We start from the raw sequence: 26,148 nt of genomic DNA on the forward strand, positions 1-26,148 counted from the left end.
CCGCCACGGAAAAACTATTACCGGTAGTACGTTAATAGTAAGCTGGATTTAAATCCAGTGAGAAAAGTACCGTAATATCGGTATTTAAGCAAACTTTTTACCGTAATGACTGTAATAGTGGGCGGGGGGCATTACTTTTGGCTGTAACGCCAACAATTTAATATGCCCCATAGTGTGACTAATTTATATATTTTTTTAGCAATCAAAATGTTTTTATACATAAACTTCATGGCATATGTGCTCTGGTTTTTATTTCAAAATTATGTGCACCAAATACCCAGGATAGAGGAAATACAATAATCATCGGGATCCTCGGTGCTGTTACTACCACAGCGCCTGCTGTTTTCCTATTGCTAACGAGACCTTTCAACACAGGATCGACGAATTATGAAATACGTGACTCGGCCTTTCTGTGTACAGGTAGCATAGAACGTGCAGGGCCGTGAGTGCCGTAATGTGGAGGCGTGGCTAACAGTGTAGGGCCGTGAGTGACGTAATGTGGAGGCGTGGCTAACAGTGTAGAGCAGTGAGTGACGTAATGTATAGGCGTGGCTAACAGTGTAGGGCCGTGAGTGACGTAATGTAGAGGCGTGGCTAACAGTGTAGGGCCGTGAGTGCCGTAATGTGGAGGCGTGGCTAACAGTGTAGGGCCGTGAGTAGGGCTGTAATGTGGAGGCGAGACTAATGCTGAGCTGTTCTTTGCGTCACGTAATGTAGAGGCGTAGCTAGTTCCGTGCTTTATAAGCACTCACACTTCCGCTTAGCCCCTATAACTGCTCAGGGAGCGGAGTGGAGAAGTGAGGAGAGAGCGCAAAGAAAGATAATCAAGATGGTGACGCAGGAGTCACCGCGGTGTTGCGGATACTTTAACATCCGCTCGGTGGTCCTGGGAGTCGCCGTGTACTACGTGTTCGTCAGCCTGCAGTCCCTGGTGTGGCAGACCGTGGCAGTGATCAAATGCGGCGGGGTGTGTACAGGGCCCTTGAGCTCGGCCTGGCCAGTGGCCGTCATGTACTCGCTAGCCTTCATCCTGCTCCTCCTCAGCCTCTGCCTGCTGTTCGGCGTCCTCCGCAGGCGCCCGGGCCTCCTCCTGCCCTTCCTCGCATTCCAGATCATCGACCTGCTGGGTTCCGTGCTGCTGTTCTGCGGCCTGTTCGTGCGCTTCCCCTCGGAGCTCCGTATGATCAGCACTAGGCCCTACCTCCCCGGGGTGGACGAGCAGGACAAGGCTGCTGTGGCCGGAGACTCCGTCCTGTTCATCGCTCTGATCCTTCTCCTCCTCCTGCTGAAGATCTACCTGATCCGCTGTGTGCTGACCTACTACCGCTATCTGCTGACCAGAGTCACCCCACCCCCTTGCGAGGCTGACAGCCTGGCCTTCGTCATAGTCCCTGGCTCCGAGAAGAATCCGCTCTTCCTTCCTTCATACGAGGAAGCCCTCAAGATGCCTGCCAAGGACAGCCCCCCGCCCCCCTACTGCCAGGCAGTGCTGCCAGAGCCACACAAGGAGGCCGTATAGATCACTCCATTGTCTGGGCATTATCATCAGGGATACAATAAGATGCAAACCCCCTTCTCCTACCGGGCCTAGTCGTGTCCCGCATCTCCTGCAAATAGGACACCATGGAAGTGACAGGACTAGAACCGCTGACTATAAAGGCATCTCTAATCCCCTCTTACTTAGTGGCAGATTGCTATGGGATGCCCCAGAGGGGACCCAATTACTCGGACTACACCCATCACCAGTCTGATCTCCACTTTTCTATATCCTGAAGATCTACCAGCAGATTTCCGCAATAAGTCACCTGGATCAGCTCTGGAACTGTTGTCCACCTACCATTAATTATGTTTTGGTGAATGAGAAACATTCTTATAAAAAGATTAATTAGATCTTCCATGCAACAGCCACTGATAGTTTTTATAACAACTGCACTATAGTAAAGGATATACTTGTTTACCTGCCCCTTTGTTTGAAGAATTAAACAGTGTAAAAGTTTGTAACCTAAATGATGATGGTCAAGTTCTCTGTGGGGTTTCTTGGTTTTTGTTTCTTTTTCTTCTATCATATACTAACCAGAAGTGCCATGGAATCTTAGTAATTGTGGTCATGTAACATAGTATTCGGAGAGCTCAAATGTAAGTCATGCCAGTACAGCACCATGGGAATAAACATTTTATATTATCATAAAATGGTGAATCTTACCTGGTAGAATGGCTTTTTACTCCCCATAAAGTTCATTTTCCAAATCTAATTTCACAGTATTGTGTAAAAATGAATCCTGTACCCATTTTCCCTCCACTTGAATTATGCTGGGCAGTTCTTGGGGGTCTAGCTCTCTGCAGTCATGAGTTTTCTGCTGGAAAGGGCCCAATTTGGGAGTACCACTGGAACCAATATTGTCTCGGCCCTCTGGCTCTAATTGGTGTACTTTGTGTTTCATATGTTGAGGGTACAGCATCAATGCTCTGGGATCATATTGTCAGAGGCTTGGACAGCATGCACTTCACACAGGTGCTAGAGCACCTATGCCATAGGCTCCTGCCAAATTGTCGGTAGACTCCTTAGGAACCCCAATAGCAAGAGTGGAAATGTGTCCTAGAGGAGTCCCCCACCATTCAGGTACCCAGGAGCAAGGGCAGTGCAATATTACTTCCCACAATGTTGGATCCAAAGGTGGAATTATACTTCATGAAATTTTTGCAGTTGATACAAAGCAATCTAAATTGTTCTGGCAATCCTGTTCATTTGATACATGCAGAGTATTAGTGGGTTATTAAGTATTTGTCGGCCAATTTAACTTGTTTAATTCAAGAAATGAAGGGCCCAGGCCTTGTTAGCTGTCACAGACATGGTGTGTCCTCTCTAGTCTACATCTACCAATACAGACCCAACCCATAAACTGTGCCTTGTTTGAATAGACTTCCCTATCAAACTATCCCACTGGTTTGCATTGAGGACCATGCCCAGCCAAGTTACATGGTGGCTTTTCCTTGTCAGCATGTGTTATGGTTAATCCCTGACGCTGTGGGCCAGCAGGGTGCATCTTGGGCTGGAAATCGCCTGTACCCAGCAGCTTGTCTTCGTGCTTAATATTTCATGTAGTGTTTTTGTTAATCATTTTGCTGAAATGTCTGTCTTGAAATCAAAATGCATTTGCTCTTATTGTAACTTAGCTCTTTAGTGTCAATACAGTTAAGCAAGCAACTTTAAATTAGTGTTAGTAAATTAACTTTCCTTTTATACCTGGTTGGAAACTTGTTTCTTGAGACAGTTTTCTCCCATATCTGGTTCTCCTAGCTGCTGTTTGGCATTATGTTGAAGGCGTGTTGTATTTAACAAACAGTAGCTAGAGCGCACCATTTTACCTGAGCCCGCTTTACACTGTTAATTGTACTTGCTTAACACCAAAGATTTTTTTTTTTCCCTTATAGAATGGTAGAATTTACAGCTTCTAAATAAAATTACTTTTACCATTCCATGTTGCTTTGCTTCACTTGTTATCAGCATTTTATGAATTACTTAATGTAAATTAGATCACTTATCTATAAAGTAAGCAATAAATGGTTATTGTCGTACCCATAGACAGCTTATGCTCCTTAGACATGGCTTTTCAAATTATGGGGATCAGGGGGGATAAAAACATTTTTCCTGTAATCGACAAGTTCTAGAACTTCAAGAAAATAGTTCCTACCCAATCCCTTTACCCCACTTAAAAAAGGGAAACAAAAACCTCATAGTGGTATTTAAGTAAGGTGAATTTGACCCTCATGTTTCCTTGCCAAACTGGTCAGGCTCATTGCAGAAAGGGAAGGTTGAATTTTTGCCACATTTTAAATCATATCACTCATCAGCTTTAGAAATTAGATGCAGATACAATTTGCTATACGGCAAGATCCAAGTTTTGTAACCTACAGGGCCAAGCAAAATGCGTTTATGTATATGAATAAGTCGCTAAACGAGGAGAAGTCTAACACTACAATCATAGTTTTAGTGTGTATAGAATAGGGGAATCACTCATAGCTTTCTCACAATATATCTTATAAGCTAAATAAATACTCACTCTTAAGCTGGCTATACATGTGAATATCAAAGCTTGTTGTGTTCAAGGGGGCATATTCAATTGATCCGGCTTAGAATTACCGTAATAATGCGCAAGCAATGCAGACAATTAAATTTGCCCCAAAGTGTAGGAAAATCCAAACCTGCTAGGGAATATAGATTACATAAAAGTAAAACATCTACAGCTCATATCTGCCTCATTGGAATTGTGGACAAATTGAAGGTTTTTTAAATATCATGACAAGTGTCCTAATGATGTTACAATGTGTAAAACAATACATTAGGTCCTATTCAGAGTTTGCATAATCATTCAGAACTCATCATATAAAGCCATTTGTTCTAAAGTGTGAATAATTGCTACATATGAGCAACTTTTTTTGTATTTTAGATTTTCCTGTGGCTACAGACAGGTTTTGACAACCAGATGAGAGTATGTATTACTGAATGGGGAACATTTGTGCCTGCTTGTTAGTGCTGTATAATCGGGGTACCAGGAGAGCAGCTTTAACACACTGTACTTGTCTGCACAACAGGTATTTGAGGCCCGAGCACTAGGAACATTCATAGGGCGGTATTCAATTGTCGGCGAAAATCTCGCAGTCTGTGCACTATTACCGTTATTACGGTAATAGTGCACAGAAAACCGTTACTACGGTAATTTTCTCACTGGATTTCAGCTCGTAGCTCCGAGCCGCGAGCTGAAATCCAGCTAACTATTACGGTAGTAGTTTTTACGCAGCGTGATTTCAGAACAATTGAATACCCCCCATAGAGCGTACACGAGCTGAAGTGATTTTGTCGAGAAGGTGTATTATTCATTTACTATATTTTAGCCATGCATCTCCAAATTATGAAAAAGCCTTTTCTGGAATATGTCTTGTGTTCCTTTTCATGAAAGAAACCACAGAAGGGGGTAAAGGGTGATGGCCTCACAAATACATGAGTCGTTTAGAGCACTTTGTACAGGAATCAATTTAAAAAAAAATATATATACAGCACTTTATTGAATTGTTAATTCTCTGCACATGTGCAGTTCAACAATAGGAGGGCAAACAATACTGACCTTAAGAAAGTTACAGACGTCAACACTGGCAGAGCACGGGCAAAGACACATGGGGCATATTCAATTAGGTCTGGCGATTACACATGACTGCACACCTCCCGTTACCGCAGCACTGCAGATTTCCATGTGCACCCCATAGGGTTGCGAATGGAAATCAGTGATGTTGCATTACCGTATTCTCACTTTACATGCGTAATCACCGGATCTAATTGAATATGCCCCATGAAATTTCAACTACCAGGCAGCAGAAAAGTGAGCAATTTGCACATAGCAGGTCAGGACTGTAGAGTGATGTACAGGAAGAGTCTTTCATTCCTCGCTTCCATTGTGACATTCGCTAGGAACCCACAATAAATATCTTGCACAGATTGGAAAAACTTCTTGAAAGATCTGTACATCTGCAGTGTAATGTAACAAAAAAACAGTAACAGACCAATATATTGTGTTTGTGTTCACTGTCTGTAAATATAATACAAGTCAAATATAAAATTTAAAACCCTTAACCAACTCCCATGAGTGAGCATAATGGACACATATTGCACACCACAAACACAGCAAGACGTTAACGTCAAAATATAGTACTTTTAATTCATTGCTTAAATAAACATGGTCATTTAAAAACAAGCCATTTGGTCAATAGTTTTAGTGCTAAAAATTGATGAACAGACATCTGAACAATACATTTAGAATTGTAGCTAAAATATAGACCCTATGATAAAAATGCATAGAAGCATTAACAAATTCCATCCAAAGCCGATAATATAGTTTTGGGTGGTCAACAAGATGAGATTAAAACACAAACTTCTACTTGCCTTTGGGTGTAAAAGGCTCCTACAGTTCAAAGCTACTCTCCTACTGCTTGAACAGGAAGCAGTGTTTTTGATACCCATCTGAATGGCCCATTCATGTTAATGGAAGTTGCAGGGGGGCATCAACAACAGACATTGAAAGAAGCCCACCTTGGTAGGAGAGCGAGTGCAATGTTGGACCCTTCCTGGGGAATTCCTGTTGGATCAGGGCAAAGCTGCACCAAAAGTAAGTAAAAGTCTGAGTTTCATCTTATTTTATTAAGTTTCCCCCAAAACAAGATTTTTATTTCTGAGTAGAGCAAGGTTCATCTCTGAAATACAGATTTTTCAGATAGGCGTTGGTAGATTGTTTGAAGTCAGAGAAGAATTATGCAGGGAAACAACCTAATGGGTCATGCACTCAAATTCCTACTCAATACATGACAGATATTTAAAAACAATGCATATTCTAAGTTTTAGGTGACAAGTATAAATAAAAGGAGAACAAACTCAAATTGCTTTTAAATATTAGTCATCTTATGGGCACTCGTCTCTTGTTTACATTTAGGACATAACATAATAGTAAATTCACATTGTTTGTGACCTAAATGGGGATTTCCGGCTTGCACAAGGAAAACCACAATGGGACTGGCAAGAACGTGTTCCTGACAAATATCAGGAAGACAGTCCCGTGTAATTTTACTAGGTATATCAATATACTGACAAATCGTCATTTTACTATTTTTGGAGGAAAATATAAAGCCCACTAATGAAACGTGTGGATCATTTTCCTAGGTTATCACTAAGGCACGCTACGGTTTCAGTTCCTGGGGTTATTTGTTTCTGATACAAACCACATGATTACCGACCCCTTCAGAATAAATTAAGAAAAAAAAAAAAAGAAGTGCTACTTTTCTATTTAAATGTTTAACTTCGTAATTCAGCCCAAAATTACCATTAGAAAGATTTGGGAACAGTAGAACAAGGCAAATCACACAGTGCCAAGTAGCCAAGCTGGCAGGTATGGTCAGATGCTGGAACTATACATGTGTTTTGTCCCTTGGGAGTTATTTTGATTAGTCTTTGACCTATTATGGTCAGAATAAATATTTGTACAGTTATTTTGCATATTGAAGAAAATACATATATTACATATTCTATTTCAATGGCTAGTTTTTATTTTAAACGTTACTATTTAGATAGAGCGCCATTGCATTATATGTTAAATAGAATACGCTGAGAGACAGATTCCCTAGAGAAGAAAAAGAGAAAACCGCCAGTGAAAGGAGAACGCTTGATTTACTCTGCCGATATTCAAGTACACTGTCTACATACAGCTGCAGTGTTGGCTAACCTGTGACACTCCAGGTGTTTGTGAAACTACAAGTCCCAGCATGCTTTACCAATATATAGCAGCTTATTGCTGGAAGGGTATGCTGGGACTTGTAGTTTCACAACACCTGGAGTGTCACAGGTTAGCCAACACTGTACTACTGCCTACAGAATTAGTGTATATAACATATGCTATTTCAGCATCTGTAGACTATTCTATACTTCACCACATGCTGAACAGAGCAATAATGGGCTCAGCACTGACCCCTACAATACAAGTGACAGTCTGTGCACACAGATATAGTAATGATCAGATTATGGACCATTAACTTGGGACAGGATATTTTTCATTTGACTTTATTTATCATTGGCTATATATTTTCTATAATGTTCTTGTTTGGACTGATAGTTTATGGGCAGTCTTGATCGCTAAACGAATACTCTGTTAGTGTTTTATTTATCATCAATCGAATGGAGTGCAGGTCAGACTGGATCATAAAATCACACTGTGCCCGAGGTCTGCTCAGTGTGTTCCGATTTTTTATTTTTTTTAAATATTTTATTTATTTATTTTAAGCAGTGTGGTTCAGCTTGTAGCGTTCCAGATGGAACAAAATAAAAAAAAAAATTATGGATTAATTTTCTTTCAATAGGCTCTGTGTGAATTCCACAATTCCCAATTTATGAGCAGTTTTTAGTATTACACTCCATTTAAAACACAAGCAGCCCTAATTGAGCAGATAAATGGCTGGAATATCACTGCACAGTCAATAAGTAGCAGCAGCAAGTGCTCTCTCTCTGTGAAACAAAACGGAACCTCTGCTGTGCTTATGGAAAGATAAAGAGGATATGTACCCTGTTCAAAATAAAAAACTCCTAACCCATCTACATGGATTTAAATAAGCCTTTTGCAAAAGAGAGACAAGGATTTAATTTCTCACTCCTGACAGTGAGGTTACTTAAGATTTTCTTCAAATAGGAGCTCCCTGAATTCTCTCATGCAGAGTTCCATATGAAATGTAACGCAGATAAAGCACTCTGAAAATTAAGCAGGCATTGGAAATATTGATCCTGGGGCCTGCACATGTTTCCTGTGCATATGTATTTGGAACTCACCCACAAATGACACTGCAGGTCCTATGAGCAACATGGATGTGCAGGCACCAGTATCAACTTTCCCGACCTGCATTGTATTTGTGCGTTGTTCCATATGGAACAGAGTGCGAGAAAGTACAGAGTAAATTGTTCATCTTAACAAAACCTTATTACTCTTGTAGAAGAGGTTTTTGAGATATAGATCATATAAGGCAAGATGTGAGCTGAGCTGATTATGTAACCCTGAAACACCACAGTGAGCTTATAAAAGAGTGAGCCGTTTAAAATCTATGCTATTGGCCCATAAGACACCACTTCCCGTGGTTGTAATGTATGAAGGATAAGCGGATGCATTTACATTGCAAGGGTGACGATAGACTTTCATCATTTAACCTTGAAAAACATTCACCTCTTTGCGAGATACCTAAACTGTGAAATAAATCCATCTACTGTAGTTATCAGTACACTGTAGAAGCTACACAAGAAAACATTGCCATAAATTCTCTTTGAGTTTCATAGGAAATAACACCACAAGACAGCAGCTCATAAAAGGTAACCACAGTCACCAAGGTACCTGCAAAGGTAAAGGGTATTCTACATATTATAAGTAGGCACCAAATCCCTATCTGCATCCTGCTGAACATATTACTTTCATTAAGTTACTTTGGTTTTGGACCTTCTAAGCATCCAGTGAACATCTCCTGGAGACAATCACAGAAACGAGGTCATGTCCTGAGCTGTAGCCAAAAAGCAATGGGAGAGAGTAGGAGTCCGGAAGACAGCTAGGCCTTGTAGTCCAGCTCTGCATTCATCTTGTTGTACATTATATATATTGCCTCAATTGTGGTGGTGAAGTTGACCAAGAACTGTCGGATTTTCTCTATACACGCTTCCTCTTTCACATTCTGTCCTTTGGAGAGGGCCTTAAGGAAGTCATCTTTATATGGAGCAGCGAAGAGTGCAGCCTGAATGGCAGGACAGACATGTTATTGCTTTACATATTAAAACACATGCAGTGGACATAGACAGGAAAAGGAAGTATATATGCAAAAAGTACTAACTGCAGCAAAAACAAAACCACCAACAACTAAAAATAACAGCAAGTCAGGAAGCTGACATTATGAAACAAATTAGGTCATGCCATTACTGTAAGTCATAAGGTTTATGAAAACTTGCATCAATTGTCACAGTGAACAGATGTCTCTGATAATCATGGTAACGATAGTAATAATGTTAGTAGGTTTCATGTCAAAGAAAAGGAAACAAAAGTCTTTTTTTCATTTGAAATTATTTTGCCTAATTTCACCCAAAATGAAACTTATTTCCACCCTTTCCATATTTATTTTTTGTTTAAAGAAAGACTCATCATGCTTAAAGGTTCATAATGCCATAGCCAATAGTTATCTCATTTGCGGCTCCATCAGGCTGTCCATGCAGTTATGTTTCACCAGCAGAGGCAGCACCACTCAGCCATAGCCTACATGCAAAGTGGGCCCCCTCTTGCGGCAGGCCAATTTCATCAGGGACCACAACAATGGATGAAAAGGACTTGGGGTAGGTGGGGATTAAAAATAAACCTTCCAAACCCCTTTCCTGAATTGTTTGTATTATGGTCATTAAAAAAAAAACAAAAAAAAAAAACCACAGGACAGCATTAGGCATTATGCTTTTACAAAATGATCCAATGAAACCCCCAGATCAGGTCATTTGCAATTATGATTAAGCCACTCTTTATTGGATGAGAATGTTAATACCAAGTTGATTGTTCCATTGAACTGTAGAGTGGGAAAGTATCTGGGCCAAAAATATGCTTTTAGATCATTTCACTCACCTGGAACAACTTCTGCACCATCCAGCCATGGTACTTCTTAAGTGCAATCTCATAAGCTTTTGTCACATTGACCTTTATTAGATTCGGGTTTTGTTCATCTCTTTCCCCATCAGAGATGCTCTGTAATAAAACCTGAATAAACTTCAGACCCCTGTGATACAAATAAAAAAGAGAAAGATTGTGAATATATATATATATATATATATGCATAAAGCCTGTTAAAAAGATGTTTTAGAATACTAAAACTAAAATCTGTGGGTTAACAGATTTTCCTTAGAGCCTGGCCAATAATTGCTTCCATCAATGGCTTTGCAACAAACTTCTCTGTACAGAGGACATGGGCTCTGCTTCCAGACATTCAGCAAAAATTCCCTTTATGATAAAAGCAACCATTAGAGTTCAGATCTAACTTCCCTTCTGTGCTCCCCCCTCCAAACAAGAGCTCCCTTGTTCAAGGTACTGTGTCATTTTTCTCCAATATAATATGCTTCCACCAGGAGGGCTATAGGGGCTTGGTGATTGAGAAGTGGCAACAATTACCACATTGATTAAAGAAACAGCTTACTAACTTTAATATAAGTAGTATTACACAGTGGACAGGTTAAGCAGGATATAGTCTACCGCAGATTCCAGGATCCTGGAGGAAATGTAGCCACATACCCAAAACGGTGGACCTGCCCACAAAACTCCGCTTTTTGGGACAAGATATTTACTAATTTACTAATTCCGCAGCGCTGTACAGAGAACTCACTCACATCAGTCGCTGCCCTATTGGGGTTTACAGTCTAAATTCCCTAACACACACGGGTCAATTTTGTTAGCAGCCAATTAACCTACCAGTATGTTTTTGGAGTGTGGGAAGAAACCGGAGCACCTGGAGGAAACCCACGCAAACACGGGGAGAACATACAAACTCCACACAGATAAGGCCGTGGTCGGGATTCGAACTCATGACCCCTGCGCTGTGAGGCAGAAGTGCTAACCACTTAGCCACCGTGCTGATGATAGATAGATAATACACACACACACATACTATTTGTATGACAATTCCCCCAGATTAGATTTGGATTCCCTAATTTGAATACGAGATTAACTAGCAATACATTGTATGAATGTGTTCTGAGTAACTGAGAATGGCAGCATATAAAACAGATGCTGCATACTCCTAGCTGCAGCTGTGAATAGCAAATCTAACACTTCTTTGCATGCAGAGCATGTAGTATATGCCTTATGAACAGTAACCATATAGACTAGTATAATGCATATTTTCAGCAGTTTCACTGCACAGCAATTTACATATACATGTTCTAGACAGGTTATAATATCAGTGACCTGTTTAGTGGCAATGTATTAGAGGTTTACACTGCACAGCTTTAGTTGCTCGATTGAATAGAGATTTTAGCTCAGTCCTTTGGTCATGAAAAAGAATCCAATAGTGGTAACCTATTCGAATTGTACTACCCAATTTGCATATTATGGTAGCAATAGAATGTATTTGGATACAACTATTATATTAGTGTTAGAACATTAGCTATTTCACTATCATTATATAACAACTGGCTGTTAATCCTGTGGAAGTCAAATAATTGGATGAAGCAAAACAAATTGATTAATGTTTTACTGTGCGATTAATACGCCACGTGTTATGATGCAATCGCACGGATTCATAACACATTTACATTCGCACTTACACTTGTAAATAATGCACATTTATTAAGGTTCCAATCCACATTTATTTATTAGTAAAATGTAATATATACTTTTAAAAGATTATCATCTATGTATAAACAATCTAAGGGGGGTATTCAATTGTCAGCGTTAACGCTGAAAAACGAGCGCTCAAAAAATATTACCGTTTATACGGTAATATTGCGCGCGAAAAGCGTTAATACGGTAGTTTACTCGCGTAATTTCAGCTCGCCGCTCAGAGGGCTGCAAGCTTAAATTCCGCGAGTAATTACCGTATTAACGGTAAGATTTTTTGAGCGCTCGTTTGTTAGCGTTAACGCTAACAATTGAATACGCCCCTACGGCTCAGGAGATAAGAAATGTATCATGTTTAGTGTAATTTTGATCTGCACATTACCATCTCTAATCCGCTACTTTCGGCTTTGCGATCGCTTCCTGTGATCAATAGTTATGTAAGATAAAACACAATGTCATTTTGATCATCAAGCGGACTTCCTTCACTCCCTGGCTGACTTCCTTCACTTCAAATTCATCCTCTCCTCTTTCTGCTCTGCCCTGTCCCTCGCTAAACAATCCTTCTTTAAGTCCCTTATCTCTTCTCAGTCCTCTAATCCCCGCCGCCTCTTTGCCACATTCAACTCACTCCTCTCCCCCCCCCCTCCCACTGTCCCACCCTCCCTCTGACTTTGCCTCCTTTTTCTCTTCCAAAATTGAAGCCATCAGACAGAACATCTCCTCCCACTGCCCTCCCGCCCCCCTCACCACGTCACCTCCCACCATTAACCAGCTGTGGTCATCCTTCATCCCCACTTCAGGTGAAGAAGTTCGCTCCCTTATTCTTTCCTCTCCACCCTCTACCTGTCCTCTGGATCCCATCCCCTCCCACCTCCTTCGCTCTCTCTCTCCGACTGCCTGCTCTTACCTCGCTCACCTCTTCAACCTATCACTCTCCTCTGGCGTTGTCCCATCCTCATTCAAACACGCTCTTATCTCCCCTATCCTCAAGAAACCCAATCTTGACCCCACCTCTCTTCCTAACTACCGCCCTATCTCTCTTCTCCCTTATGCCTCCAAATTACTTGAGCGGATTGTCTGCAGCCGCCTCACCAGACACCTCTCTGACAACTCCCTCCTTGACCCTCTCCAATCTGGCTACCGCCCCCTTCACTCCACCGAAACAGCCCTGGCTAAAGTTACTAATGATCTCCTATCAGCCAAATCCAAGGGTCACTACTCCATACTCATCCTCCTCGACCTCTCCGCGGCCTTTGACACCGTGGACCACCCCCTCCTGCTGCATACTCTTCTCTCTCTCTCGGCCTCTCTGGCTCTGTTCATGCCTGGTTCACCTCATACCTTGCTAACTGCTCCTTCTCTGTATCCACGTCTGGTTCTTCCTGCACCCCCTCCCCTCTCCCTGTTGGAGTCCCTCTGTTCTTGGCCCTTTACTCTTTTCGCTCTATACTTCCTCCCTTGGGGCTCTCATCTCCTCTTTCGGTCTTCAGTATCACCTATATGCTGACGATATTCAACTCTACTTCTCTTCTCCTGATCTTTCCTCCTCCCTCCTCTCTCGTGTAACTGACTGCCTCTCAGCCATCTCCTCCTGGATGTCTTCACGCTTTCTTAAAATTAACATCGCCAAAACTGAACTCATTGTCTTTCCCCCACCCAGACGCCCTTTCCACTATGAACTCTCTATTAACAACTCCACTATCTCCTCTGTCACCCAACTCCGCTGCCTAGGAGTCACTCTTGACTCCTCTCTCTCTTTTGCCCCCCACATTCAATCCCTTGCCCAAGCCTGTCGCTTCCAACTCCGTAACATTGCCCGCATCCGTCTTTTCCTCTCTCAAGATGCCACCAAAACTGTCATCCATGCTCTCATCATCTCCCGCCTCGACTACTGCAATCTCCCCCTTACTGGCCTCCCCTGCTCCCACCTCGCCCCCCTGCGCTCTATACTTAATGCGGCTGCGAGACTCATCTTCCTCACACGCCGCTCCTCTTCTGCCTCCCCTCTCTGTCTTACCTTACACTGGCTCCCCTTCCCCTACAGAATCCTTTTCAAACTCCTCACCATCACCTACAAGGCTCTCTCCCAGTCTACTGCCCCTTATATCTCTAACCTCCTCTCCATCCACACTCCCGCCCGCTCCCTGCGCTCAGCCAATGATCGCCGCCTCTCCTCCACTCTGATTACTTCTTCCCACTCTAGAATACAAGACTTCTCCCGAGCTGCCCCCCCTCACTGGAACAACCTCCCTCGCTCCATCCGTCTCTCACCCAATCTGTGCTCCTTCAAGCGGGCACTTAAAACTCACCTGTTCCTTAAGGCCTACCAACCATCCACTTAACCTCTCACCTCTTCTGTTTCTCACTGGCTCCTTTTTCTCTCCCCTTTGCTTCACTGACTCCCTCTTTTGCCTGATTTTGTCTACCCTCCCTTAGGATGTAAGCTCGTATGAGCAGGGCCCCTCTCCCCTCCTGTCTCCTGACCTGTTCTTCCGCTCCGTCTTTACAGTATTTGCCTGCCTGGAGTTTCTGAAGTTCTGGTACTTTGTGTTTATTGTTCTGTATTGTTTTACCCTGTATAGTCTACTGTTTGTACCATGTACGGCGCTGCGGATACCTTGTGGCGCCTAACAAACGATGATAATAATAATAATAAGTTTGTTTAGAACTGGTTTGGGTCAGTTTCCTTAAACATCACGTGTTCAGCAGTTGGGGGTGGGATGGTGACTCCTTATCAGAGGTATCCTTTGGACCTATGATCAGCAATCAACTGGAACATCATTAACCCTGAGCCAATGAAGACCCCCTAGACATGATGCTTGTTTACATAATTGCATAACCAGTAGTGTCTTCTATACTGAAGCTGCATATAAGCATGCTGGCCCATTGTTCTCTCTCTCTCTTTTTGCCTAACTACACAGCAGACATGATTACCTTATCCTGGGCCTGGATGGAACATTAGATGAGATGTAATTTATTCAGTGTTTTTATACTTTCCTGCTTTATTGTAACATCTTTAGTGCGTAATAATGGCTTGCTGTAAATCCTGCTATTTATTACAATTAAATATCTTTATGCTTTGGAACCACAATAATAGAATTGAACAATGTTTTATTGGTAAGTGATGAGATGACTTTTTGGGGGGACTGTCCTCCTTAGCCAGGAACTTGAGGAACAGTTGAGTTTGTCACTTTTCACTTTCCATAAATGCTGTGCAAACCAATTAATGAAGTGTGCTTTGTGTAAGGGAAGGAGGAGGAGATGGAGGGGGTTTGTAGGGAGGCACTACCCATGCAATCCAGCTGCATTTTGCTGCTCACGACAGTCCCCTCAATATTCAGCTCCAGGACCATGGGACCCTGCTGTTGGTAGCCAATGCTGGCGGAAAGATTGCCTTTGATACTTGGTAAATAGGCTTCCCCATGCGCAGCAGTAATTGTACAACCGCAATACCCGTTTTAATTTCATCTCAGGCATAAGCCCTGCTACAACTGTTTTGATCTCACCTATATTCAGAAATTTTTTCAGGGCCGCTTTAAATTCCAAATCCCCTGCATGCAGGACTTCGCATTGTTGAAATGTGTTAACAGTCAGTTTAACCAATTGAATGATGTGAGCGAGTGAGAGTACATCGTACACAGTGAGAAAGTGGTGATTTTTTTTTCCTAACTAGAAACATTGTCTCACCTTTTCAACCACATCAGAGCTAAAGTTGCGCCAACCTTTGGCCACTGTGGTCCATGCATTTCCTTTTCTCCTTCCAGAAGCTGCTGCAATGTTTTGAATTTGGTGGGGTTTGTTTCATACACTGCACGTATTTTCTAAAACAATAAAATGATAAAAAAAACAAATATAAATTTAAAAAAACAAAAAACCCAGTTTGCTAAAAATAGACTATGCTGTCAATATAAAGTGGCTGAATTCATCCCGGTCGTGAACCAAGAGAAGAAAACCTAGTTATTTATAAGGGTTAACCCATCACATAATTGTGGGGAACAAGGCCTAAATCATAACTGCAGTGTAAATATGGTATATTAATTGAATCCATTGATAAGTTGAGCTACTAAAGTGTAAAATGTGAAGTCAGGGAGTCAGTTGTATGTGTATTCAGGGACTCTGCACATCTCAGTGTGAAGATAGCAGTGTCACCTGGGGCTGGTTCAAAGAGTCCCTGCTGCGAGATATATCCTGGCCTGGGATGGAGTTTTGGCACCTGAATAGCCAGACACCAAGCTGAGCGGTTCCTAAAAGAGCTCATGTGCTGACTTGGCTATATGGGATAGACAAAAATTATTCAGTTTTAAAATATGCCACTTAGAAATAAATACAACTAGTGACCAACCACATATTCCTCAGCAGCATGATGAATGGCAGCTCATATGTCAAATTAAGAATTCTGCCACAGAGGAGTTAAGGAAATGAGTCTAAGCTCTGAATACACTGTATTTAGGCGTGCTTGGTATCAAAAGATGGACAAATTCATAGGGGATTAAGAATAAAATTAGGTCTGTGACGCTCCACAGAAAAGTTAGGTCATAGAGTAGAATTAGGTAGTAAATCAGACAACATGCAAATGGTGATTGAAAAAAGTATCACAGACCACAACCACCAGGAGGTGGAAAGGTGCCTTTAAAAAGCCGAGACCAGTTACAACAAATTGAGTCTTTTGGGAAAACCATTCATTCATTGTTAAGCTGTCCATCTTCAAGCCAATTTTCCTTGCTCAGAATAAACAACTTCGATGTAAGTTATACTCTGAATCGAATCCTTTTTATTTTAAACTGTTTTGCTTGTGTATGTTATATCAGTTTATTGTTTTTCCTTATATCTGAATGCCCTGTACTTTTGTATATTAAATCTATAATTTAATATGTGGCGTCCTTGATACTCTATACGAATCCATTAGCTTCTTAACAAGCTAATGGATTCGTTAAATATAGCTTGACCAAGTTAACCCTTTGAATGCCAGTGTGTGATTTGTTGATATATTTGATTAACAAGCTTAGTGTGTGTTTGCATTTACATTTGTGTAACAGTTTGGAGGTGTGAAGAGTTAAACCTTTGTTTGCTGGTGGGGGCCTTGTTAGCCTGTGGTAGCTAGAAGCCTTATGTGCCAGTGTGGTACAGCATATTGGGGTCCTATTGCCCGTAATCAATAGGTGGTTGCAAACCTGAAGTGTATAAGGGTGCGGGAGCGCTATGTGGGGCGATTCAGTTGGTTTATAACCTGTATGAGAGGTAGAAAGACTGCGGGCTGGAATCGTGTGTAACCTCATACAGCAAACACGCAAAGTCACGGCTGCTGGGAGTGTGTTCGTGACAATCCCATAATTAAGACTGGCTATCAACTTGCTTAAACAAATGTTTGTTAAAAGCATCTTAGAACCTTTGTTTCAATAGCTGTACTTTGCTTCTTGTCCAGATTCTCCTAATAGCAACATTCATAAGTAATAAAGTACTGTGGAAGAGATGAACTCTTTAGTGAGCCAAGATGTATGGAAGGATATTAGATCAAGAAACCTATGTGCTGCTACCTTCGGTAACCACAAACCCCAGACCCCAGCAATGTCAGAGATATTGGGTACTTATTTTAACTAAGCACAGCGAAATACTTGGGACTTTTTTTTCCTTCGAAACAAAACCCTCAAAACATCTGTTCTACAGTTTACTTACCTGCTGCCTAAAGAGATTTTGTAGCACATATGCTTCATTTCTATAGAATATAAATAGGGCTCCAATTCTAGCTTTAACTTCAAGGGGAAAAAAAAAAAAGCGATATAACTAATCAAGTTTCTATAGTATTATCGATGGCTGAAAAGTGGCTAAGAGGACTTTGGAGTCGGTGTGTAGATCATATATGGAATGAGGAAGGAAGAGAAATCTGAAGCAAGAGCCATAGATAGAAAAACAATTTGCAGAAACCCGACAACCTGGATGGACAGGAAGAAAAGATATTTATGGATTCTGAACAGAAGTTCTAAAAAGATCACGTTTTAAAATTACCGTAATATTTCCTGTTATATCAGCTTTGATGGGAGAAAATATAGCCGGTCCAAGGCAGTCTGAAAAACACAAAGAGAATAATTAATTTTTTTGCAGGCCATCTAACATAGTATATATTATATATTTAATAATTTTGTTTTGGTGTTTTTCTGCTAAAGAAACCAGTTGTTTACATAGTGGTAGGAAAAAAATGTTAGTAAGAAGTGATTAATCCAGACTTGAAATTGTTCACAACAGAAAGAGGAAGAATGAGTAGATCATTGAAATTACTAAACTAGAACTAACGAGAACAGCATATAAAGCTAAATATTAGTTAAAGGCAAATGCAACAAAAAAATCAAAACAGATAGACCGCATGTCACAATGGATAATATGTGTGTGTGTGTACTTGCATTCATATGCTTGTGGGGACATTGATCTGTTTAAACACCAACCCTGGGGGGACCAGAGTCGTAGTGGGGACAAAATTTGAGGTCATTTTATGCTCAACATAAAAATCTGGTATGTCCCCACGAGTCACATTTGTCGGAACAAAAGTGTGAGTGTGTCTGATGGGGAGGGGAGAAAGTGTGTGTGCGCATACCACAGTTATAGGCCAGTATTCCGCCCAACTGCAGAGCAGGAAGCGGAAGGGACTGCATCCTTCCTGAGCTTTCTACACCAAGCACGTGAAGACACAGTCAAAGCCATCTGCTGCTAAAGGTAAAGAGGGGACATTGAGGAATGACAGAGCCTACTGGTAGCTCTGACTCTAGCCCAGAGAGCAGTGGAGACGAGTATGCCCCTAAACACTTCGGAGGAGAGCGGTTCAGACACCAGTGGTGATGCCCCGTTGCCCACCAGCGCAACAGAGTGCAGGTACCCAGAGATTTCTATGGACGACCAGTCTCGACCTTCTGCTAGCTGTGTTTTAAACACAGAGGGTCAGAGAGACGACGGAGTGTCTGTCCAAACGCTATCCAGAAACAGTGATGGCTCCAGGGCGTATAACAAAAAGCAGTACTGCCTGTACTGTGAGAAGCCCCTCTTAAAAATTCCCCGGCATATGGAGCATGTTCACCGGAATGAGACTAAAGTAGATTGGGCCCTGAAATTTCCCAAGTACTAGAAAGAAAGGTGCATGCATTTGGCACATCTTCATAATAGGGGCAACTTTGCACACAATGCTGAGGCAATGAGGGCAGCCCTAGCGTTCTGGGGTCCTGTGCAAACTTCCAGACAGAGATGGATGCTGAAGGCTTCATGCCCTGTGTAGCCTGCCAGGGCTTGTTTGCAAGAAAATACCTGTGGCGACACATGAAGAGATGCAAGCTAAACCGAAGGGGCAATAAGCTCACACCTGGCAAGAACAGAGTCCAGTCACTCTGTCTTTGCTCAGCCTGTTCCACCTGACATAAGTGATGGCTTTTGGAAGCTCTTGAGTGACATGACCCTGGCTGAAAAGTTACGCACATTCAAAAATGATCGATGTATCATGCAGATGGGACAGCATCTGTTCAAATGGGTCAGATCAGATGTTGGCAAGCAAGAGATACCTCAGATCTCCACGAAGATGTGTCCCTAACGCTTTCCGAGGTTGAGAGGAAGCTCTGCCGGCGCTTCACTTGCATTGAAATAAGAGGAAAACGAGGGAGAAAAGTTCCCATCCTGCTGACACCAGCCATACAAGCTGCACTGGAACTTCTCGCAGAAAAGCGTGACACATGTGTAGTGGATAGCCAAAATGTCTACATGTTCGCCAGACCAGCTGCCTTGTCACACTTCAGAGGCTCCGATTGCATACAACTGTTTGCCCGAGAGTGTGGGGCAAAGCATCCCCATACGCTGTCTTCCACGAAGCTTCAAAAGCACATTGAGGACCTTTGAGAGCGTGCCAACCTAAGCGACAAAGAACTAGATCAGTTGGCAGACTTCCTTGGGCACGACATCAGGGTGCAGTATTACCGCCTCCCAGAAAGTACCCTCCAACATGCCAAGATCAGCAAACTGTTAATGGCTCTCAAGAGTGGCAGACTGGCTGAACTTTGCCTTCTCTGTATTTTGCAGAGCCATAATGGATCACTCTACTTCCTTTCAGGTTGCAAAGAAGTGCGGAGGAAATCCTGGAACAGAGAGAAGGTTCAGGATGTGGAGAAACACCTGATGAGGTTTATACAGACATGCCAGGTGCCCAGAAAGCGAGACTGTGTTGCGTGCCTCATGGCTGAACCATCCATACTCAAAGATCGGAACTGTTCGGGGGTGAAATTCTACATAAAAAAACGTATAACAGCTTTAAAGAGGGATCAAACTTGTTGAAATGATGCAAAGTGGTTGAACAGGACTGTGGCCTCCATGGCTAAGTGTCGGTATAAGCGGACATGCGGATGTCCTCAGACGGCCAGGATACACAAAACTTTACCTACCATTGTTATTATTTGTTAATTTATGTATGCGGGAATGTGGATATCTTCAGACAGTCAAATAACATAAAACTTTCCCCATCTTGCAGTCTGTGTCAGTACTTTATGCAAAGTGCAAATCTCATGTGGTAACTCTGATGACAAACCATTCCTACACATACCCCTATGATTGTTCTGTCGACAGGGCATTGGAAAAGGGGTGTCCCTATAAGCCATGTTCCAGACATGGGTCCTCACAATGCAATAAAAACAAGTGTGTGTGTTTTGAGAGATTGTCATCTTGCACTAGTTCCTAGTTTTCCAACACTTGCCTGCTTTTACACTTAAACTTTGCTTTGATATTCGAGACTGAAAGTCTTGATGTCCCACAACAGTGGAAAAATACCTAGTGAACCGAGTCACCAAGTGCAACCGTCGGCATCCACTCTGAATAAATAATGAGCCGAATCCTAATTTCTGTAGAGCCAGGTCAGAATGGAACGGCCCTACTGTATCAAATTTATTTCATTATTTTTCTGGCGTCTGTGACAAAAGGTTCGTTACTTGATCAGGTATCTCCGCAGAGAGAGGCTGATAGGAATCAAGTAACCCTCCCGCTTGACTTGCTTATAGTGGGCCTGATAGACTGCACATCTTAGACAGCGCATGGAGAGGTTATCGTTTTAGGTCATCAGTTAACCTACGACACAAGAACACCCACAAATTAATTAATCTGGCAACAAAAATACACTATTACATAGTAATCTGTTTTTAAATAACAAATAAAAAATATAGTAGGAAAAAAGGGTAAGGGTGAAACCCTAAAGGGAGTCTGAACCTCTCCAAAATAAGATGCAATTCAAAATACTTTCAAATAAATGTTCTAATTACCATGTTTTGACCCTGCATTAATGCTCCAATTACTATACAGCAGTGATTCCCAAACTTTGAGCTCGAGGCAGCCTTAGGGTCCCCATAATTTTTTCAAGGCACCCATAATCCAAAATTATTACTGAGAAGTCCTATTTTTTTAAGTAGTTGGGTCAAAACAACATAATAAGTATTTAGGTCCGGGCAGAAATACTTATTAAATTGTTTGCAAAAATAATACACCTAAATCCAAGGAATTTTTTTATAATTATATTTCTGTGAAAGAACACTTCACAGCACTCATTAACAGTAATATCAAACAAAATAAAACTATATACAAAAATCACACTCTGCCCCTACACCATAAAATTGTGCCCCTGCACAATATCACACTGTGCCCCTTTCATCCTACATTCCTTTTCTTACCTTTTACTTGCAATTCTTTCTGCTTTTTATTTTCCCGTCTACTTTTCTTCTGGCTCCCCTCTGCGCAGCTCCGCACTGACGATGTCGGGCATGATGTCATCATGCCCAACACTCGGTGCAAAGGGAGCATGGAGGAGCTCCCCTGCCTTGGTTATCCTGCTTGCCAACAGCCTTGGCCACAGCACCCCTGTGAGGTCATCACAGCACCCCAGGGAGCCATGGCACAGTTTGGAAATGCTTGCTATATAGTGTAAAGACATATGCCATCTATTTGCTCTTCTGGAAAAGCTCATTCAATGCTAATTTAAACTAAGACTTGTCTCTCGTTTTTACACAGAATAACCCCTCCTGACCTTCTATTTCCTACAGACCTGACTTAGTAGTATTAAAAAAAAAAAAAAAAAAGCCTTAAAAATATACATAAATGTAGGTAAAATACAATATAATCTGAAGAAAAGTTAAAATCTAAAAATCCAAAGTTATTTTTTATATATCCCTCCTTAGCTTTATTTCCATAGTTCAGCCAACATTTGTTCCCTAAAGCCAATGTTGACTCAAGGTAGTTTTTACCGGTTGGTTTTTGTAGAAATCAGCTGAAAATCTACAAACTGCCATTCTTTCAATACAGTTAGATTGTCAGCTAGAAGTGTTGCCTTAGACCCCATCATTTCTTCTCATACTGCATGTCACAAAAGGAAAGTGTCACGTCTGTACAGACACACATGCCTAATAGATGAGGATCCCCAGACAGCAGTTCTCGGTGTAAACCAGACAGTTGTTCAGCTGTAGGTGAAATCAGCTGGTGACAGGCACAGGTTGACTTTGAGACATTCACTATCAAGGGTTTCAGTCTTAAAAAAAAAACAAAAAAACAAAACAAAACACAATTCCTAAACGGTGACTTATTGCATGTAGGTTGAAAGTTCATATGAACCCTGCCCTCTCACACACCTGTGAGATTCTCCTCCGTGACCTGAAGAAATATGAGTCAGCTCAACACATGTACCACATATGTACACTAGATACATGCCTAGGGCAGCATATACATTGTTACATGCCGATTTTAGTTTCTTTTGACACTTTCAAAACCAGTTTTCATTGTTACATCATGTGCTGAGAGAGAGAGCATAATACATAAAGACTGCAATGGATTTAATGTTCTCTGGGCGATTTATTTTTTACTAACTACATCATAAGACACTGTGTACATAGTAATAAATAAAGCAATACAATTACATTAGCCTCTAATGATTAGAGGGTTTGGTGACTGCTCAGGCTCCATTGTTTCAAGGATTAATTATCATCATGTTCCCGAACAAAAGAACATGCTAGCAGTCACTAGTACCACTGGGGTCAAGCACATGCAGTTCACCATCAGTTAGTGACATGCAATTTCAGAAAACAAATACTATTGTTTCCTACAAACACCACCACATCATCAGGTTTCAAAACAGCAACAAACAAGCATTTACACAGTGGGCCAAACAAATAGATTCTCTCACATCAGACACAAAATTGCCAAATGTTAATTAATGCCTGTGCAAGCTATAGTTCTCTTACTGAATACAATGAATAATGAGTGAAAAAAAAAATACTTCAGATACCACACAATATATAAAGGCAAATAAGTTTGCATTAACCAATTTGTTTTTCAAAGTAGTAAGCCATATTGTAGTCAGAAAAAGCATGCTTATGTTAAAGGGAGCGTTGCCCAACTGGTGGACCGAAGGCCATGTGCTCCCAGGCTCTAAATAAACATCTAACATATTTTTTTAATCCAACAATGTACAGCCAAGGCCATCTCCAAGGAGAAAAACAAAAAAACACAAAAACAAAAAGAAGTGTACATGGTGGGCCTAGCCAATATAGGAAGACCTCAGCTCCTCCTTCTCCCACGTGCAGCTAAAATTGCTTATAATCATTTATTTATATAGCGCCAGCAAATGCCGTAGCACTTTACAATTGGGAACAAACATTAATAAGACAATAATGGGTAATACACACAGACAGAAAGGTAAGAGGGCCCTGCTCGCAAGTTACAAACCTATATAACAGAATCGTGGGAATACACCCCGCCCCAGTTAGCTGCCCCATCTATCAACACGAATGAGCTTAATAAATGGTTCTATCTATATAGGGATGACCACACTCACATGGCCCCCACAAATGAAAGTGCCTGTCACTCAATCGTTGCACAAATAACAGCAAACTACTATCATTGCTAAAAGCTATTTGCATTCATAATAGCAGCAAACACAGCTACGACAATTTTTTTTTTTTTATAAAAATACAAAAAAATATATGTATGTATGTATGTATGTATATATTACACACACACTTTTACTTTTTTTTTTTTTTTTTTTTTTTTTTTTGAGTCGTCAGCATATTATCTTGGAGCTTCAGTAATGCTATTCAATGCACAGACCAAGGGCATTACATTTTGTCTAACTGGGACTCTCAGAATTTTTCCAGAAAGGTTCCTCTACAGATTCCACACCAGCAATGAGGAAACCACTGTCACCAGGGTGGAAAATCATCAACGTGTACCTGCGCCACTTCCTCCATTTGATTACTGCAAGCAGATATTAGCCCCTGGTCACCTGTGGACTAGACATGAACAGACGGTGCCCAATGACACTGGACCATCTCCATGACTGGTGACCCCTTGTAGTCCTCAAACAGGAGGGAGAGGAGAAGGTATTCGTCAAGATGTTTTCCACTCTGATGAGGGCGGTTTTCTTGGTGCTGGTACAGAAGCTGTGGGAAAGGCTTTACGGAGCACTAAGTTTCTACACTTGAGTATGTCTCCATGTTCAAATAATAATGTTGCAATATTTATTTATTTGCATCCATTGATTACATGTAACCATGACTTAGACATATTGCACCCGGACCCGATCTAAGCAAGCAGGGGCTCGCCTGCTTCTGGAAGAGCCAACACCGTGTGGTGTGACCCACACTCATCCTTCCAAATATTATGCAAAGTTTTCATTGAAATGATTTACCTGCTTTAGCAAAAAACTCAAAGATCTCAGCCCAAGGGTACCCACCATGACAATCTCTTTCCTCCCTCCGAGGTGCGCACCCCTTAACATCTTCAAACGGGAAAACAGATACCCCACAAGTGGATATCCTCAAAAACGTACACCCACTACGGCTTATAAAGTCATCTTTATAAACATAAATTCTTAAACTCCCTAAGAACGTGCACAATTGCAATTTTTTTTTTTTTTTTTAATTCTTTTTTTTATTGAAAAGAAAATTAAACAGCTTTTACAAATATATCTGTTTTGCATTGAACGATGCATTAAAGTCATTAAATATATAATCATAGTAAATATATAGTCAATAAAGATACAGTTACACAAATGAGGTGTGTCAGTGCACCAGTATAGAAAACAAAGTACCATTTAGTATACCATAATACATCATGTAGGGATGGGGGAAAGGTCAAGAGGAATACAGACAGGGAAGGAGGGATAGATCAGAGATGAGAGAGCGGGGAACGGGGGGGGTTCACCTATTCCACCGAGAATATAGTGGTGAATCCTTAAATTCGAGCCACTTGAACCATATATAGTAATACTCCCTATATTTGTCTCTTGATGAATAGAGTATGTCATCCATCATTCTATAGGATTCTAAACGGGCAAACCACTCTTTGATGGTAGGAATATTCTGTGATCTCCAGTGCACCGGGATCACGGCCTTTGCCGCGTTGCTAAGGTTTTTAATTGTTGATTTTTTATATTTTGAGATGGTCAATTTATTAAGATTCAATAACCAGTATTTGGGGCAATTAGGTGGTTCAACGCCCATTATTTCTTTTGAAATCAAAAGAACTGCATCCCAAAAAGTTCTAAGAGCTATGCACTCCCACCATATATGCAATGGAGTACCTGGCGCTGACATACATCGCCAACACATGTTTGACACCCCAGGCACCATCTTAGCCAGCAGGTTAGGGCATCTATACCACCTAGTCAAAATTTTATATTGTGTCTCCACCACCCGTACACTGACCGAGCTTGACTAAGTGCGTAAGAGGATATTTTTCCAATCTTGCTCAGGTATCGTGCAAGCCAGCTCCCTTTCCCATTCTCTAATGAAGGTAGGTTGTTTGTTATAAGCATGTTCAATGAGAATACTGTAAATGAGAGACAAAGTATGGCTAGGATATAATGCAGTGGTACATATAGATTCAAACTGGGTAAGCGACCTCCCCACCGACTCCCGGACCTCCGAAGATCCCAGAAAATGGCGGAGCTGTATATATCGCCAAATCTCCGCATTTGGTAGTTCCCATTTAGCTTGGAGAATGGTGAAGGGTAAGACCCCAGACGCTTCCACCAGCTGGCCAGCCCTGCGGAGTCCTGCCTCAATCCAACATCTGAATGTCTGTCTAGCAAGTCCTGGAGGAAACTCTGGATTGTCAAATATCGGGGTCAAAGGCGAGTGTCGTGAGGAAATACGAGGGGCCGCGCGTAATTTGGCCCATCTAGCTAGGGTTGGCGGAACAGTCGGGTGAATGATTTTAGGGAGTGAGTGTAGCCATGATGAGAACTTAAGGGCCTTGCCTGCAACGTAACTTTCTA

At 41.6% G+C, this 26,148-nt stretch overlaps 2 protein-coding genes across 2 annotated transcripts in view; one reads left to right on the plus strand and one right to left on the minus strand.

Moving 5' to 3' along the window:
- Positions 1-760: 760 nt before the first annotated feature.
- LOC142159448 (lysosomal-associated transmembrane protein 4A-like) lies at positions 761-3,477 on the plus strand. The gene has a single exon (XM_075214353.1). The coding sequence runs from the start codon at positions 830-832 to the stop codon at positions 1,517-1,519; it is 690 nt and encodes a 229-aa protein (XP_075070454.1). The 5' UTR covers positions 761-829; the 3' UTR covers positions 1,520-3,477.
- A 2,208-nt stretch (positions 3,478-5,685) lies between these two features.
- Positions 5,686-26,148, minus strand: part of GLTP (glycolipid transfer protein) — a 41,183-nt gene continuing 20,720 nt past the window's right edge. Inside the window, exons 2-5 of the mRNA XM_075214359.1 lie at positions 17,877-17,935; positions 15,561-15,694; positions 10,170-10,320; positions 5,686-9,303 (exon numbers count right to left, since the gene is read on the minus strand). Of these exons, the coding sequence (XP_075070460.1) occupies positions 9,121-9,303; positions 10,170-10,320; positions 15,561-15,694; positions 17,877-17,935 (527 nt within the window). The 3' untranslated portion in view covers positions 5,686-9,120. The remainder of the gene's footprint in view (positions 9,304-10,169; positions 10,321-15,560; positions 15,695-17,876; positions 17,936-26,148) is intronic.

Source organism: Mixophyes fleayi, chromosome 1 (assembly GCF_038048845.1).
Source record: "Mixophyes fleayi isolate aMixFle1 chromosome 1, aMixFle1.hap1, whole genome shotgun sequence".
In the NCBI taxonomy this organism is placed as follows: domain Eukaryota; kingdom Metazoa; phylum Chordata; class Amphibia; order Anura; family Limnodynastidae; genus Mixophyes; species Mixophyes fleayi.

Bases quoted from the DNA above. Each gene is read 5' to 3' on its own strand.
- LOC142159448 (XM_075214353.1), top strand. From the start codon at position 830: ATGGTGACGCAGGAGTCACCGCGGTGTTGCGGATACTTTAACATCCGC.